This window comes from Megalops cyprinoides, chromosome 10, assembly GCF_013368585.1.
Source record: "Megalops cyprinoides isolate fMegCyp1 chromosome 10, fMegCyp1.pri, whole genome shotgun sequence".
NCBI lineage: Eukaryota > Metazoa > Chordata > Actinopteri > Elopiformes > Megalopidae > Megalops > Megalops cyprinoides.
Genome location: NC_050592.1, coordinates 31,403,867 through 31,420,525, shown reverse-complemented (window position 1 = coordinate 31,420,525; position 16,659 = coordinate 31,403,867). Strand labels below are relative to the sequence as shown.

Here is a 16,659-nt window from a genome sequence, read left to right as displayed (position 1 = left end):
AAATCCGTGGAACTATCAATTGCTGCACACATGAGTATGGTTGAATGTTTTGAGTGGAAAAGGGCATTCGCTACCATTACAGAGCCAAAATGTCTTGAACCAATCAGCAATGAGGTTGCATTGGCATGATAGTGGAGAAAAATATTTATTTGGAGTATAAGCCTGCTTACAGGTCACTACACACAAAACAAAGAAAAGAACCTGTTCCAAAGAACATTTAAGGCTCATGCTGAAAATCTGTTCAACTCTATGATTACAATAAAAAAAGTTTGTGTTGGCAAAAATGTGTGGATATACGCTGAATCCCCTTTTTCCAAAAGTAATGAAGGCAATCGAGTAATAAGGAAGAAAAAAGTAAATTATCATAAAGCCTTTCAATCCTCTGAGGTAAATTTTTCAAAATAACATTCTTACAGGAGGTAAGCATTCCTTAAGCAGGCATTCTTCATGCCTTGGATTTCACTTTTATCCACACAGGAAATATTAGATCAATTTAATCCTCTGTCCTTTGAGAGGTCTTGTTGTCCAGGATGAGCTGAAATGGAACTCTTCTCCTCACTTCAGTAAATGCCATTTGCTAAGCATGTCCTCTTCAGCAGGCAGTCCACCTTTGCATGCCTCTACATGGCACAGTTCAATATCTGTGAACCATTTGTCTGCTGTGACTTCATCACATTTGAAGTTTAATTGTGAGAACCAATCGCTTTAACTTTTCCTTATATACAAACAGAAATTTACAGATAAATTAACCTAAAGTCACACAACAAATTTTCCACTTCCAGGCTGGTTGCAGGTAAACATACTGCACCAATGATGATCACAGCAACACCTCAACACTGCACCCATCTATATGTATGCTTGCATGCTGTATCTTCTAAACTTTATAGTCTACATTTATACTAAGTATCTGTAAGTGAAAGTGACCCCAGTGGGATTGGGCAGTGGCACTGGCGTTGGTGTAAGGTCACACCTCTATGTTGATTTTGGCAAAGCGGTACTGCAGGGAGGAGGGGTTGCGCAGTAGCACCAGACCCCTGAGGTCTGGAGGCTGTTCAGGCAGCATGTGGAGGAGCCCTGTCAGGCTGACGAACCCCAGGGCTTCCCCGCAGCCCGCAGACAGGGTGAAGTCCCCCTGTGTCACCCAGCCCAGAGTAACCCGCGAGCAGTGTGAGGTCACGCTGGGCAGCGGGTCTGGCCACAGCCCCAGAGTGAGGCTGGGGGCGGAGCCAGGCTCAGGGTCCACAGTGAGGCTGGGGGCAGAGCCAGGCTCAGGGTCCACAGTGAGGCTGGGGGCGGAGCCAGGCTCAGGGTCCACAGTGAGGCTGGGGGCAGAGCCAGGCTCAGGGTCCACAGTGAGGCTGGGGGCGGAGCCAGGCTCAGGGTCCACAGTGAGGCTAGGGGCGGAGCCAGGCTCTGCTGGAAGGCTTTCTGGCTTGGCAGAAGAGGTGGCTGCTTTCTGGCCCTTCTTGCGCTTCTTCAGTCGGCTCTTGAAGTGATCCATATGGCGGGGCTCCTGTGGGCCACAGAAGGCAGGGTCTCGGCGCAGCAGCTCGATGTCGTCTAGGGTCGGGACGCAAACCGTGGCGTGGAGTGTGGGACGGCCTTTGCGCAGCAGAGACAGGCGTGCCCACACTAAACTCCTGCTGTAGACTGCGCAAAGAGGTGCCGTGGATGCAGGGCTCAGCTGCTCAACCTGCGTTGACTGCGCAGACCGCCATGACCTCTGACCTCTGGAGGTGGTGGGTGTACACCAGGCAGACAGCCTCCTCAGAACTTTCCGGTTCCTGGGGTAGCAGACACCTCCTGTCACTCTCAGTTAAGATTATACATTAACATTCTCAATGGTCATTCTGGGACAGCTCTTTGTATCTCCTGCGTATAGGATTCCTTGTATAAAATTACTTTACTTATGAAGTGCTCCAACTGGTCAGCAATTCCAGCTTCTAAAAAATATCCTCAGTGGGCACATCAGGAGACCTAAATACCTTCAATTGTGCCAAACGATCCATCAGAGAGCCTATTATTACTCAAAGTGATTTTGCTGATTTTACAAGAGTAGCTATTCAACATTTTCACTAAGCTCATCTGTATGATAAATCACTGCAGTCTGGACCCGGACGTGCCCATTAAAACATAAGAAATGCTGACTAATCTGTGGTAGTACAATGCATCACAGCTTTTGAGCAATTACCCTGACAGCTTCGCTCAATTTCTTATTAAAAAAAACTTAAAGCTGGAAAAGCTAACTCATTCTAATCGATGTCTGAACAGCTGCTCGGGGCCGTTTGTCATATGTCTCAGGATTTTGACATATTTAGGTACGTTACGGTGAATACTGGCACACACTTTGTTCTTAAAGATGTGATGAATGGGATCCACTCACAGGGCAGTGAAAGAGACTCGTTTCTTTGCATGTGACACTACGTTTATCAGTGAAAAGAATTGGACGACCTCTGTCATAGTATGCAAAAGGAACTGTATTTAAGAGCTGTAGAAACAACAGACTTTCAACATACCGAAACTATCAAAACCAAACCCAATATCACTAGGCCACAAGGATCACAAGCCTTCTTTCCAGTTAATAGGAACACAATTATAATGTGGTGATTAATCATAATATTACATAACAATTTCAGGTGAGATTTTAAAGCGAGTTTGTGACCCACCTCAGGACAGTGAATCCGCTCTGTGGAGATACGCCACTGTCTGAATGTGATGTCCCTTCCTCTGGCTGTGGGATGGAGGCTTCCTCTCTGCTCCGAGGCTGGGGGTCAGGGTGGGGGTGGGGTGCAGGCACAGGCCGGTCTACATCTCCGCCCTCCCTCACGATCATCTCCCACTCCTCAGCCAGTTGTTGCCATGGGCAACGGAACGGTGCGAGGCAGCCATGTTTTATGTAATTGGTCCTCTTGGCAGGCGGACGCCTACGCAGGGGTCAAAGCGTCAAACTCTCGTCAAGCGGTTTGGGCTGACTTTGTATTACATAACACGCCACCAATGAAAGATTAGTGGACGCGGAAACACAACTTGCAACGCTTACAATTTTAATGTCATTCATTTACATAGCTGTATATTTACTGAGGGATTTCAGGTTAAGCACCCTGCCCAGATGGTACAACAGCAGTGGCCTGCCTGGGAATCGCCCCGGCAAAATTTGGGTTATGAGTGCTCCTCCCCACTATACTGCACAATGCCACGCCACGCCACACTGCTGCCTACCTTTTGTAGGCGGCACACAGTTCAGTCTCCTGCTCCTGCTGGAACCGGGCGCCCGCCGGGCAGTCTGGGAAGTCGTGGGGGAAGTGCGACGCCCCTTTGTTCTGGGAGTGCTTCAGTGCCTCCTGGAGGCCGCCGATGCGCACACCACGGTACACCTGGGCGGATCGGGGGTACAGCATCAGTGAGACAATTTTACAACCAAACCCCAGGCTGCAAAAAGGAGGACACATCCAGCACAGCACAGCAGAGCACAGCAGAGCACAGCACAATCCCTCCTGTGACCTCTCTATACTGAACCAGTGACTGCCAGAAATTGCTATTACCAGTATAAGGAAAAATGAGTGGAAAACAATTATAAGACAAACACCAACATATAACTGATATGGCTGAAATGTCAAGGTAGATGAAAATCAATAATCAGAAAGAAATGTATTTCATGGATCTTTTTTCTGCTTAAAAGGGGGCAACATTTTGTTTTAAACTGAAAAAATCCGATAGGTACATTTCTCTATTGTATCATGTTTTTCGTTCATGTTTTAATCAGTTAATATGAATAAATATAGAGCTCTATAAATACGTATACATTTTCCATTACCCAAGAGGAGATATTCTTTTCACTGACTGCATATTACGCAGGTTGTATCTTGAGCCTGACAACCTGACCACAGCAAGCAGCCCACAGGCCATGAGAATAACTCGAACTGCTGGGGTCAGTATATAATATGCGACTGTCCGTCCTGCTCTGTACTTCTCCTCTGTCGGTAAGAGAGCAGCCTCCTGACCCTCAGTACGTACCAGGGGTACCCAGAAGGCCATGCCCCAGCCCTTGGGCAGCAGCAGGTCCCAGCCCGCACCCCAGGAGGCCATCTCGCTGCCCACCTGCTTACCCGCCTGCTGGACCAGCAGCATGGGTACGCGGCCCTGCGGGGGCGTGGGGTGCAGCCTCGAACCCGGGACCAGCAGCTCATTCTTCATCCGGTTCAGCTCCTGAGGGACGTGCACACAGACACAAAAAATATACACACATGAATTTTCAGCAACTTTACAACCAGCAACAGAAACATGTAACTAGATGTGATATGAAAAACAGGAAGTCCTTTCATAGTAAAATTCATGCATATATCCAATTCCCTCTGTTGTTTTAAGCGCTCTGTAACAATTTATATAGTAGGCTAAGGTTAAGTGATTGTATTTCTGGATCTTAACCAACATTTTCATTGATTGCTGTAACAGTTTATTCATATGTTGGTGCAGTTTTCCAGTTCACCAAACATGAGGGACTTGGTAACTAGCTCACTTATGATAATGTGAGGGTTTGTTCTTTTTGTAATGACCAGTGATAATAGTGAGGTATCATATCAGGACAGGGCTTTACTTATAGTACCAGCATAGCTCACTTTATCTAATTGCTTTCAATGCTGACACTATAGATGTTTTATACATTATGAATCTACTATGAATGTGCTTCTTATTTTAGCACATTTTAATGGTTTCTCATAGGGCTGTGCGATACGACCAAAATCTCACGTCCCGATACAGGATATTTCATATCCCTATAACGATACATATCACGATACCGCACATTTTCTGTAAATTCAATGAACAAATAGTTCATATAAAATGACCACATGGAAAGGCTGCCTATTTCTTATAACATTTTGAATTATATACTCAACAAATAAAAGGTACTTATTCATATTTGATTATTTTTCTCCTTTTATTTAGAACCTTTTCAAATTTTCAATTAACCCTTTCACGCATACGGTCACACCGGTGTGATTAGCTGTTTAGCGCGTATGCTAAAACTGGTGTAATTAAAACACTAGATTGGAAAAATTCTAGCTAATTTTAGCTTTGAGGAAACAGTGATTTAACGTAAAAAAATTGAAAATACTAACTGAAAACTATGAGAAGCTTAATAAAACTAATGAACGCTAATGAAAACATAAACCATGTAATGTAACATGCACGCTACATAGCATCAAATAAGTTACGTGCGAAAGGGTTAAGTATGTAACAAAATATAAAATAATATATAAAATATGAAAAGGTAAATAGGAAACACTTTTCAACTATAGTTCTGTGTCACATTCACTCTCCTCCATGTTTGTTTGTGTTGCCTTCATGCAAATTTCCTGCCTGCATCCGTGCCCTGTGGACGAGCGCAAAGCGTCGTCCAAATGATGAAAAATACTGCCGTAAAGTGTGTGAATTGCGACACAATGAAATAAACGATAGAGCATAGTATGAAACGACAGACGTTTTTCTACCGTCACACGAAATATATCGTCATATCGCACATGCCGAGTTTCTCATAATTTGCGCTGACTTCCGCGTTTGAAACTCCCATCACTGGTGCATGTGTTAGTGGCTGATCACAGCATGGGCTGGGTGTATGCTGGACCAAAGGGTCAGAGCCCATGGATGCATTAGGGCAGCAGTGTGGCCTGGTGGTTAAGAACAGGCCCGCAACCCAAAGGTTGCCATTTCAAATTCCAGGTGGGCCCTCAGGCAATGCACTCAAGTTGAGTATACACTGATGTATACACTGATGAGCCAAAACATTATGACCACCTGTCTAATATGCTGTTGGTTCTCCGTGTGCCGCCAAAACAGCGCCGACCCGCCGAGGCATGGACTCTACAAGACCCCTGAAGGTGTCATGTGGTATCTGGCACCAAAATATTAACAGCAGAACCTTCAAGTCCTGTAAGTTGCGAGGTGGAGCCGCTCTGGATCAGACTTGTCGGTCCAGCACATCCCACAGATGCTCTATCGGATTGAGATCTGGAGAATTTGGAGGCCAGGGCAACACCTCGAACACTTCCAGCCGTCCACGTGATCTAAAAGAAAACGGAACTCATCGGACCAGGCGACCTTCTTCCACTGCTCCAAGGTCAAGTTCGGACGCTCGCGTGCCCATTGTAGGAGCTTTCGACAGTGGACAGGGTTCATCATGGGCACTCTGACCAGTCTGTGGCTACGCAGCAGGGTGCGATGCACTGTGTGTTGTGACACATTCCTCCCGTAAACGTCATTACAATTTTCTGTGACTTGTGCCACAGTAGACCTTCTGTCGGTTCGGACCAGACGGGATATCCTTTGTTGCCCTTGCACATCGATGAGCTTTGGGTACCCAACACCCTGTTGCCGGTTTGTGGTTTGTCCCTCCTCGGACCACTGTCGTTAGGTACTCGCCACTGCTGACCGGGAGCATCCGCCAAGCCTTGCCGTTTCAGAGATGCTCTAACCCAGTCGTCTGGCCATAACAATTTGGCCCTTGTCAAAGTCGCTCAAGGTCTTTACTCCTGCATCCAACATGTTGACTACGAGAACTGATTGTTCGCTCACCATCTAATCCCGTGTTTCCCAACCCTGCTCCTGGAGGCACACTGTCCTGCATATCTTCTATGTATCCTTCCTGCTTGACTAAATCAGGTGTGCTCAGCTAATCAAAAGTGCCACTGATGAGTTCAGTCAGGTAGGTAGAGCAGGGATAGATAGAAGATATGCAGGACGGTGTGCCTTCAGGAGCAGGGTTGGGAAACGCTGATCTAATCTACCCAGACCTTGACATGTGCCCTTGTTTGGAAATTATCAACGTTATTCGGTTCACCTGTGAGTGGTCATAATGTTTTGGCTCATCAGTGTATATCCAGCTGTAGTGTCCCCTCTTGGGGACACACATCCAGGTTTATGAATAATCCAAAATATAATCCTAAATAGCCGAGTGTATAAACGGATAACATACCAAAACTGAAAACTGTGCATGTTATGTTGGATAAAAGCATCCACCAAACTAATGTAATGTACTAATGTAATGTACTACTATGTAATGTACTAATGTGACGTGTTACCTGTTCTGGGATCTTATTGGTGGTGACGTTATCGCGCACAGACTCATCCCACAGGGAGCTCTGACAGCAGTGCTCTGGGATGCCCTGCAGCGTCAGCGCCCTCCTCCTGTCAGCGTCCTCGTCCCCCCCTGCAACACAGCGCCATAGAGGGGACACATCTGCATGACCACGCCCACACGGGCCGGGAACACGCCCCCTCTTCAACTGGGACACGCCCACCACCAGCACTGCCTATGTGAGGGGAAGGGTTTGGCAAACTGCTAACTGAAGCAACACTATCCTACTACGCGAGTGCAGTTTTGAGCTGTGCTTTGCCTTATAGTTCAACAGGTGTCCGAGTGAGGCACACCACACCCCTCTCAGGGGCAGGGAGCTCTGCCTTTTTTTCCCCTCAATCGCTGTGGAATGTCTCCGGAACACTTCGCGTCCCCTATTCGAGAAACGAGAAGTCAATGCTTCTTGCTACTTGATCTCAGATTCCCTGCAACAGTTAGACTATCCACGCCTGTGGATACTATTATTGTGTAAAGATTACGTTAAAAGGGAGATCCCTTCAGCTTCACTCCCCTCTGCTTTGGGTCCCCAGAATGTACAGTGATGTAGTCTGTGTACCCTTTCCGTATTACCCACCTAAAATATAGGAGGGGGTGGGCTCTTTCATTTTGGTGCAAAAATACTTGATTTCTGTTGAACCTGAACAACAGAATCTGCCTTCTAGTTCTGTGGCTCAAGTGCAGTAAGTCAGGCGTGCCCAAACAATTTACTGGAGGATGAAATCCAACCATACGGAACTGCATCAGAACAGTGTGTAGAACAGCTGATGTGAAGAGTGTGGCAGAATTAATTAGAGTTGGCCGTTTCCCTTCTTAGTGACAGACAGAATGTGGACGTGCAGCGTCAAACGAGTGACAGCTGGTGTGTGTGTGTGTGTGTGTGTGTGTGTGTGTGTGTGTGTAATCTCTGTAGAGCAATGCCAACAGGGAAAGAACGCCTGTGATTCATGGAATGGGTATGAGTGCAGCATTTCCTCTCAGAGAACCCTCTGATGTGCACATGTGCTTATTGGATGATAAGAGCTTCAGTAGCTTATGGTTACCTTTTAAACTGGCCATTAATGAACAGAAAACTGTGAATGTAGATTTATCACACTGAAGGTAAGACCTGTATACATGTGACAGAGACACAAACACAGTTTTGTAAAATAAGCGTTGCCCCCAGTTCAGCTCATGTCTGTTACGTATTCATTGAATCTTATGGATACCCAAAAAGCACATGGAGTACAATTATTGGACCCATAGTATGTTTTTCATACGAAAGTTGGATTCTGATTGATGTATGCAAGTTTGTCTGAGGCTTTATGAGCAAGGCTTTGAATTCATGGCCCACGGACCCTCCTGGGAGGTGCTTCCATCCAAAGAGAGTGCGTGACATGGTGAAATGCATTCTGGGATTGTGTGAGACATCCTTTGCTGTGGATTGAGACTGATCTGAAGGTACAAGAGCTTAAACACTTTTGTTGGCACTGAAGTTCACCTACGCCCATTCTATGAAAAAAATCATACCGCATCATTAAACATGTCTTATCAAATTATAACTTAATTTAGGTTTGTTGGAAAAGTCCCACTTATTTATGAAAATAAACCCCCAGGAAAGCGTTTAACTGGATGCACCAAGGACAAACTAGGCCAACAGCACTTATATATTTTGCCATATAATTTGCCAAACCCTTTCCCTGTGTTGTGCCTTCTCATAGCACCATAGTGCCTTTTCTGCTCTGTTAAGTTGGTCATAAAATGATCCCATAGACGTGCGAGTTGTGAAACAGAGAACAGGAAGTGAAAGAGTGATTACAGGGGGTGGAGCTAACCCTGAGGCGGTCTGAGCACAGCAAACAGCAGGGCCTTGCCAGGATTCGAACCTGGGTCATCTGCATGGACAAGCAGAGGCTCCCCAGGAGCACAAGACCAGAGACTTGCTGCCAGAAACCTGCCACGGGCCTGGAAGCAGCTGAAGCATTAGGCGCAGCTTCGGCTGGGTCTGAAAGCTGCGGAGAGCGTGTCAAATGCCTCACGCCATGCCATACTGCTGTAGAGCGTGCGGGTCCTGGTGTCTACTGTTACCTTGCAGTTGCTGGATGTCAGGCCCCACTTTGGTCCTCTTTGCTGGTAAGGTCAGCCGGGGGTCATCGACGGTGAGCCCGAGGACAGAACCTGCTGGGATTTCTGCTGTGGAGAATACTCCTGGGGAGAAATACCCATGCCTGAGTCAGCGTTTCCACTGTCTGCTCTAAACAATGTACCTCTCACACTGCACTCTGGGGTAATAACAACCACTCCCACATACTGAACTTGCGGTGTTAATCACCACTCTGACACAATGCACTCTGGGTAAATCACCACTCTCACGCACTGCGCTCCAGGTAATAACCACCCCTGTCACATACCACATTTCTTCAATGAAAAACTCCGGAGAGAGGCTTGGGCAGGATATAACAAGCATTTATATCAAAGCTGGAGAAAGGCCATCAATTCTGTGTATTGGCATGTCCAGCCATTGCCCTCAAGAAAAGTAATAAGTAAAGCTCCTTCTGATATGAATGTAAAATAGAGAAGGTCACATTAAATGTAATATCCCAAACAAGCTTTACACAGAGTTGACCTGTATTTCTACACAGGTCTGACCAATTAGAAAGTCGAAAGTTGCCCCCTGCTCAAAGAACTGTCAATATTGCCCATTGGCTCCTGAACTGAACATGGGCCCAACTGAGCAGCAAGAGAGACCTTTGAGTAGCTGAAAGACATTTGCTTGTTCACGGTGAAGTGACATGTTGCCTTCTTCTTTGCAATGTTCTGGCCACCAGAAGCAGGAAGTTTCTGTTTTGCTCGCAGCCTTTAAAAAAACAAAACATTTCTGTTGTAAATATTACCAAAACATCCTGTATATGTAACATGGACAACACTATTGAAAATTTCAATGGGAACATTAGTTACTTACTTCACATTCTGAGGCAGGTGCCAGAGTATCCGTCAGCACAGAGTGGGAGAGTGGTCCAATCAGACGATAGCGCACAATTTCCATTGTGAGGTCACTGTAAAGGAGGGGAAAGCATGCAGTGACATGAGCAACAGCCAGAGATGCTGTTTATCCAAGACAAATATGAGATTGTTGTGAATATGAGATGCCAGCCTTCAAACAAAGCTGTTCAATGACAAAGATTTAATCCTGTGCTCTGAAATGAACCCTTCCTGTGTCATAGCCTGCTAAACTCTCTAACATATGCAAAATGATGAACACAAGACAGTACCCATTTCTACCAAAGCAAAGGTTTTTTGGAACTACAGAAAATGCACATAAATACTGAAAAAATACTTCGCTTCAAAGAAATAATGTACCAATTTTAAATAAATGACATTCCTCTTCTAATAGTTCAAAAATTGAAAGAAGGTTACATCTGCAATTTCATCAAACAATGGAATGTGTCGACCGTATGACAATCTCTGTTGAGTTGGACTTCCAGGAAACGGGAGTCGTGGGAGAGCGAGTGCCATCACCAAGGATCTTCTTCACAGGAACGGCAACCTCGGACTCTTCGCCTGCTCTCTTCCTCTTCCTCCCTTCGGGCTGCTCCTTGCCTGCTGTCTCAGTCGGCCCTGGTGCCGGTGCCGGGTCTGGTTCTGCAGCGGGATGGGCAACCGGGGCGGGTGGAACCACTGCCACAGTGCACTGGCAAACAGCCTGAAGCTCAGGCAGGAGGTCCTGAAGAACAAACAACACAGACAGCCCAGTGAATCACATAGTTTAGTCCAATCGAGACAGGCTTCCCTTCAACAAAAGGATATGACATCAGAGTCACTGCGCTGCTGGGGTGTCAACACATGATAATGTAAATAACTGCTTGTCTTAATGCACTCCATGTTTAAAAGAGTACTTCATGTACAGAAGAGAGCCAAGACATCCCAATGTAGCTTTGAGGGAGAAATGTCTTGAGATACGGGAGCCTAACTCTTCGTTACATTACATTACATATTTTTAGCATACAATATTATCCAGAGCGACTTCTAGCCCAACCTCTAAATTATTAACAGTCTAAATACAAGGAACAGGAGATCTACCAGTCCAGTCAAGACTTGGATCTTCTTTGGTGAATCAGCAGTGGCTGAGGTAAGTCAACCCTGCTGGAACACAGACTGCTGATTGGCCAGAGTTTCACAGTGTTCTTGAACCTCCCAGAGGTGTTTCTGTCAAGCTCACCTGCTTCATGGTGGGATGAGCCCAGATCCACAGCTGCCGGTGGGTGGAGTGCTCAGACCTGGGGCGCCACAGGAAGAGAACCGGGCCCAGCGGCTGGGTGGGGTACCGGTCCGCTCTGTACAGAACCGCACTGCCCTGCCTCCTCCCAGAGAGGCACAGTGCTGTGGCGAATGTGGGTCCTACAGACACACAGACACGCAAGCAGACAAGCACACAGGGTCAGTGCCATGCAGAAGCAGTGAACCCATACACCACACAGGTCAGCAGGCTGCCAGAGAGATGCTTCAGGGACTCTGTGGCAGCTGTCGCAGATATGGCCACTCTGATGTTTATGCTGGCCTAACAATCAATGGTCTCAATCATCACAGGCCTATCACTCCTGCCATTCACTGTAACCAGTACTGTCCACACAGTGCATTGGAATTTGTTCTATGGCATTTTTACAGAAAGCAAACAACTAAGCCTGTGATTAGGCTGCAATGGCTGCTGGGCCTGGGGCAGGTTTGGGGGCAGGGCGGGGGGTGGGCTGGGAAGAGGAGTGAGGGGGGGCTGAGAACGTACCTGTTTCTTTACTGGTCAGCCGGGAGAGGGCTGGCAGCAGCTGTTCCTCTGGTCCCTGCAGCTCCACACAGCAGTAGTAGGACAGGTCCTGTGGAAAGGACAAAGGATCCATCTGAAATGTCTTTCCAGGAATAACCCAGGCCTTATCATACTAACAATATGGATTAGGGCTCTATGCCATCAACATTCAAGTCATTATTATAGCTTATGTAACTGTGACAGAACCTGCCTATTCAAATGTACATTCAGGCTTTTATAACATATTCAAAACATACTTAAGATGTTTAACAGACCCAAGGTCTTGTGTACAATGGACTACTGGGAATGTTCATCATGCTCAAAGAGAGAGGTGTGGGGAGAGGGTAGACAGGGGAGGATTACAGAGAGAACAACAACCGGAGGGAGGGAGAAAGAGAGCAGAGAGAGGGAGAGAAAGATGTGGGAGGATATGGAGATGGTGTAGAGAAAGTGAGAGAGAAAGATGGGGCAGAGAAAGAGGGAAAAAAACAGAGACAGCCAGACAGAGAAAGAGATGGGAGCAGACTGACCTGCAGCAGACAGTAATTGCTCATGGCTCTGTAACAGGCCCTGTAGCACTTGTAGGTGGGCCGGTGTCCCAGACAGTAGCCCCACCTCTTCACCATGTGGAAGCGCTTGGCGTGCCAGATGTGCGTCTCCAGCCACACGTTCTTCCTCTGCCGCCGGTTGAACTCCAGCAGCAGGTTGCCGTGGCGCCGGCGTGCCTTCCGGCTCTTCGTTTTCGACTGCTCCTTCTTCTCCTTCTGACTCGCCCTCTGGCTCTTCTCCAGCTGGTCAGTAAACACAAACGTCACAAATGTTCCCAACAGACACGGGCATGTGGACAAGTACCCACATTCTCTGCCTTATAATTTAATCCCTACTTAATCTTAAATGTGCCCTCAGCTCAAAGCACAGCTCAATTCCAAACTTGTCCTCCTTCAGTACTTCAGACAAGCAGTCATCTCTGACTCACGGCGCTTGTGATAGGAGCATCTGTCTTAAGAGCACTCGTTCAGCTATCAGTACGGAGAAGCAGTTCAAACCCTGGACTCATTAGCAGACGTTTCCGATACCTTTTGAGAAAACACTTTTATGCCCCAGATAACAGTACTTTACCGGCAATTAATTTCTCCAATAAAGACTGGAGCCATGCAAACGGCTGGCTTAATATGCGTAAGAACGCTAGACGAGCTGGGAGAACGATGAGGTCCTCCAGGTGCAGCGTACCATCTTCTGCGCCCCCTCCCTCAGGCGGGCCGGCAGCCGCTTGGTGTCGTGACTCATCGCCCTCCGCCTCATGTGCTTGGGCAGGGCGCCAAACACATGCGAGCTGCCCGTCGTCTTGGAGACCGCCTTCACCATGGCACACACCTCCGCCGCTCTGGCCTTGGCGAAGGTTGAGGCTGCGGAAAGGGAGGACAGGGGGGGAGGCACAGGGGCGCAGACACGGAGTGTCAAGGGCGTTTCATCTCGCGGCTGGTTCCAAAACACAGCTGTCTACATCTCAATCAAAGCATTCATTAACCGAACAGATACCCGACAATGCCTATACTTCATTTAGATAGATATATAGATGGATGGATAAGACAGATCATGCTTTACTGATCCAAAAAGGAAACCGCCTTGCCAACAGGCAAGTATGTTGATAACAAAGGTACAATTTGGCTCACAACATACATTGTTTTCATTATAACAGTACTAACTCCATTCACCTATTTATTAATTCATACATTACATTCATCCTACATTCATCCTGATGTCTATGAGACTGTATTTGCCTCAGTCATGGCTGACTGTGACTTCACACTGGGGATGACTGAGTGGCCTTACCGGTGATGTATTTGGGGAGCCCCTCGGCATAGCCCTGACCGCCCTTCGCGTCACCCCCTCCATAGTGCCCTCTGACCCAACCACCGGACTGGTAGTGGGACCCCGAAGGCCGGGGGCCATGACCTCTCATCGGCGGGGTGTGTTCACTCCTCCGCCCTGCAGAAAGAAACACCCGAGCAAAAATCTCTCAAACACAGCGTGAGCGGTCACCAGTAGCAACACAGGTTCATTAGCCAGATTTCCCTCTAACACCAGGACCTTCTGGTGACTGGACTCATGAGCTTATGTGCCAGGAGCGCTAATGTCACCGCCTGTGAGCCGCATATGCTACTAGACGCTGATAAAGGGCATGTGTCAGTACCCGAGAAGGACGCCTCTCCCCGGCCCTGCCAGCCTGCCGCCGAGAACGTGACGTTGCTGGGCTGATTTCGCATCTTCTTGCTGCGCATCCTTTGCTTGGCTCCTGACATCTCTGCAAAATGACACACCTCATCATCAGCACCATCCCACTGTGGCATTAGCAAGAGCACTTGACATTTACAGCACATCCAAACAAGTCTCACCAAGGAGCAGCCCACTGACTAAAGGAAAACGTCCCCTGTCTGACTGATTAAGGTCACATTACTTCACTTCCCTAAGTTAGTAATCAAATCTACCAAATATGTGACACGCTGTCAAATAAAATGTAACAGTCATCAAGTCACTGGCACTGTGAGCTTACTGGGCGAGTCTGACGCTAATGTAACAATATACACTAAGTGTTCCTTCACGCAAACAACCAACTACAGAGGGGACACAAATGACATTTACACTATGAGAATCTAAAGATGATGAAAACTTTACTGACAGAAGCAGTATAATAATTAGATACACACCAACAACAGTTTCACTTATTTGTGGTTAACAGGGGCAGCGTGTGACAGAACACTGGAAAAGGTGTTACCTGGTCAGAACACTGAAACCGTTCTCCATTATATTCCCATGGGAAAAACATAAACAAAATGTAATAATGATAATATAGTAGTTATCAAATCATATGAGGAGAAAATGCCAATACCAGCCATGAAAGTAATTTCCCTGTCACTTACAGCATTTAAAGTATCCCCATCTCCAAGCCACTCCACAGTCTGGACGTTTTTTTCCCCCAATTTCTATTTTGGCTGTCGTCTATTTTTTATGCTAGCCTTGTCTGACACTTTTGCTAATTTAACTTGGATGGATACACATCTGCTCTCTTGTAGTGGAAGTTGCTCTGGATAAGGGTGTCTGCTAAATGAATGTAATGTAATATAAGGTAATAGCTGGTGCACCCTGCAGTTGATTCCATTTAGAGGATGGGAATTATGACATCAGCAAGGCCATCTTTCAGCTCCTGAGAGTAAATGCACATCCCCTTGACAATCAACGAGGTCTGTCTGGAAATTTTTCCCAGAGCTTTTCTGAGTACTGCTGCTGGTTTCGCATCAAATGCTTAAAATGTATTGTATTCGGAAGTACGTCACCTCAAGAGCAGACAGTCTGATGTAGGTGACCCAGGCCACATGAACATCATCTTCCTTTCCTGATTTTGTAATGTATATAATGATGGCTGTATAATGTGATTTGCAGTAATGGAAGAACAGGAATGCACAATACTAATGAAATAGTACTATAGTTCTAATAATAGTATTAAACAAATTGCAAATAGTGTGCTTCCTTGGGGTTAAGGTGTACTGAAATGCAATACAGGACAACTCACAGATGATGAATCTGAATGGTCCTCTCAATGCTCTTTTACTCTCTGAGCAAAATGGCTTACAATGATAGCAACACTATTATTATTTATAAAATAACTATGCGGTAAGAAACCAGTGAGAGTTGTTCACTGTGTATTAATCAAGCAGGCTACTAAAACTAGCAATTCAACTTAATTCACTTTTCTCTCTGAATGGTTGGTAACACAAATAACACCTATTTTTATACCCACTGCTGATGTGGACAAAAGGCATTCCAAAACTGCTAGCTACCACAATTTGGTAGTGTTTGATTAAGAGTGTATCTATGAATGTATCTAGTTATGTTAGTTAATTTCTGATCATCTACAAATCCAGTTGCGTAAAGGAGAAAAGCCTCGAAGTTACTCCCCAGTCGGGGAGGCTAAATTCATGTGCCCAGTGTTTCACGAAGGATAAAAAAGTATGGAATGCGTGTAACCCACAATCGCTGGTTTTTATAAAATCAAGACAACAAGGTTAGGTGAGGTGCATAAGATTGTACTGTCTTGGCACTCCCCGACGCAATTTTAGGAGGGCGGGTACCGAGCTACCTGTATGGCTGGCTGGCTTACTACTGCAATGTTGAGCAGTATTAAATTATGCGTTTTTCTTCTACAATTCACAGCATATTCAGAGTAGCAAAAATTCTAAGCTGAGCAATCAATTTAATGCCATTAACCATCAACAGGACTACGGAGACATCAACTGATTAAATTACAGCTTTATCTACAGCTTACTCGCGAGTTACGTACACCGAAAGCACAAAGGAAAAGGTGATATATTAACACAATTTAGCTTGCTAATGCTATGTGTTATTCCCAAAAACACTTTATGACAGACTGAAGCAATGGAAAATGGAAATGTATTTAATTTTATGCTAACCATTTAGCCATCTAGCTAGCTAGACTAAGCAAGCACTTCTCCCGCGGGCTGCAACAACATAACGGTTAGTTATTAGAATTCATTGCCTACAGATACTTTATTAAAATGCAGCTTCGCTCACTAACGTTACCATACTGTACCTGTTTGTGAGTGTTCACATTCGCCCAAAAGTCGCTCTACAGACCACGCTGATCGCCCCTCAACTTCTCACTCACACTCTGATGTCTCTCACGTGTGTTCCTCTTTTCTTCCGGTTTGGGTCTTCCGAGTTGAATGGCTGTGCA

General features: G+C 46.2%; 1 protein-coding gene across 1 annotated transcript; it reads right to left on the bottom strand.

Moving 5' to 3' along the window:
- Positions 1-863: 863 nt before the first annotated feature.
- Positions 864-16,597, bottom strand: pop1 (POP1 homolog, ribonuclease P/MRP subunit). The gene is made up of 17 exons (XM_036539583.1): positions 16,516-16,597; positions 14,101-14,211; positions 13,740-13,895; positions 13,137-13,312; positions 12,437-12,697; positions 11,889-11,976; positions 11,328-11,506; positions 10,561-10,832; positions 10,071-10,164; positions 9,857-9,965; positions 9,197-9,316; positions 7,077-7,204; positions 4,015-4,206; positions 3,220-3,374; positions 2,667-2,924; positions 1,388-1,784; positions 864-1,231 (listed from the first exon to the last, which is right to left on the bottom strand). Exons 2-17 carry the CDS (start codon positions 14,207-14,209, stop codon positions 965-967), a joined length of 2,961 nt encoding a protein of 986 aa, XP_036395476.1. The 5' UTR covers positions 14,210-14,211; positions 16,516-16,597; the 3' UTR covers positions 864-964.
- Positions 16,598-16,659: the final 62 nt, after the last annotated feature.

Coding starts and splice junctions, on each gene's coding strand:
- pop1 (XM_036539583.1), bottom strand. CDS start 14,209: ATGTCAGGAGCCAAGCAAAGGATGCGCAGCAAGAAGATGCGAAATCAG. Junction 10,165..10,560: donor TCAACAGAGATTGTCATACG/GTCGACACATTC, acceptor CCTCCTTTACAG/TGACCTCACAATGGAAATTG. Junction 2,925..3,219: donor CTGTGTGCCGCCTACAAAAG/GTAGGCAGCAGT, acceptor ACCCCTGCGTAG/GCGTCCGCCTGCCAAGAGGA.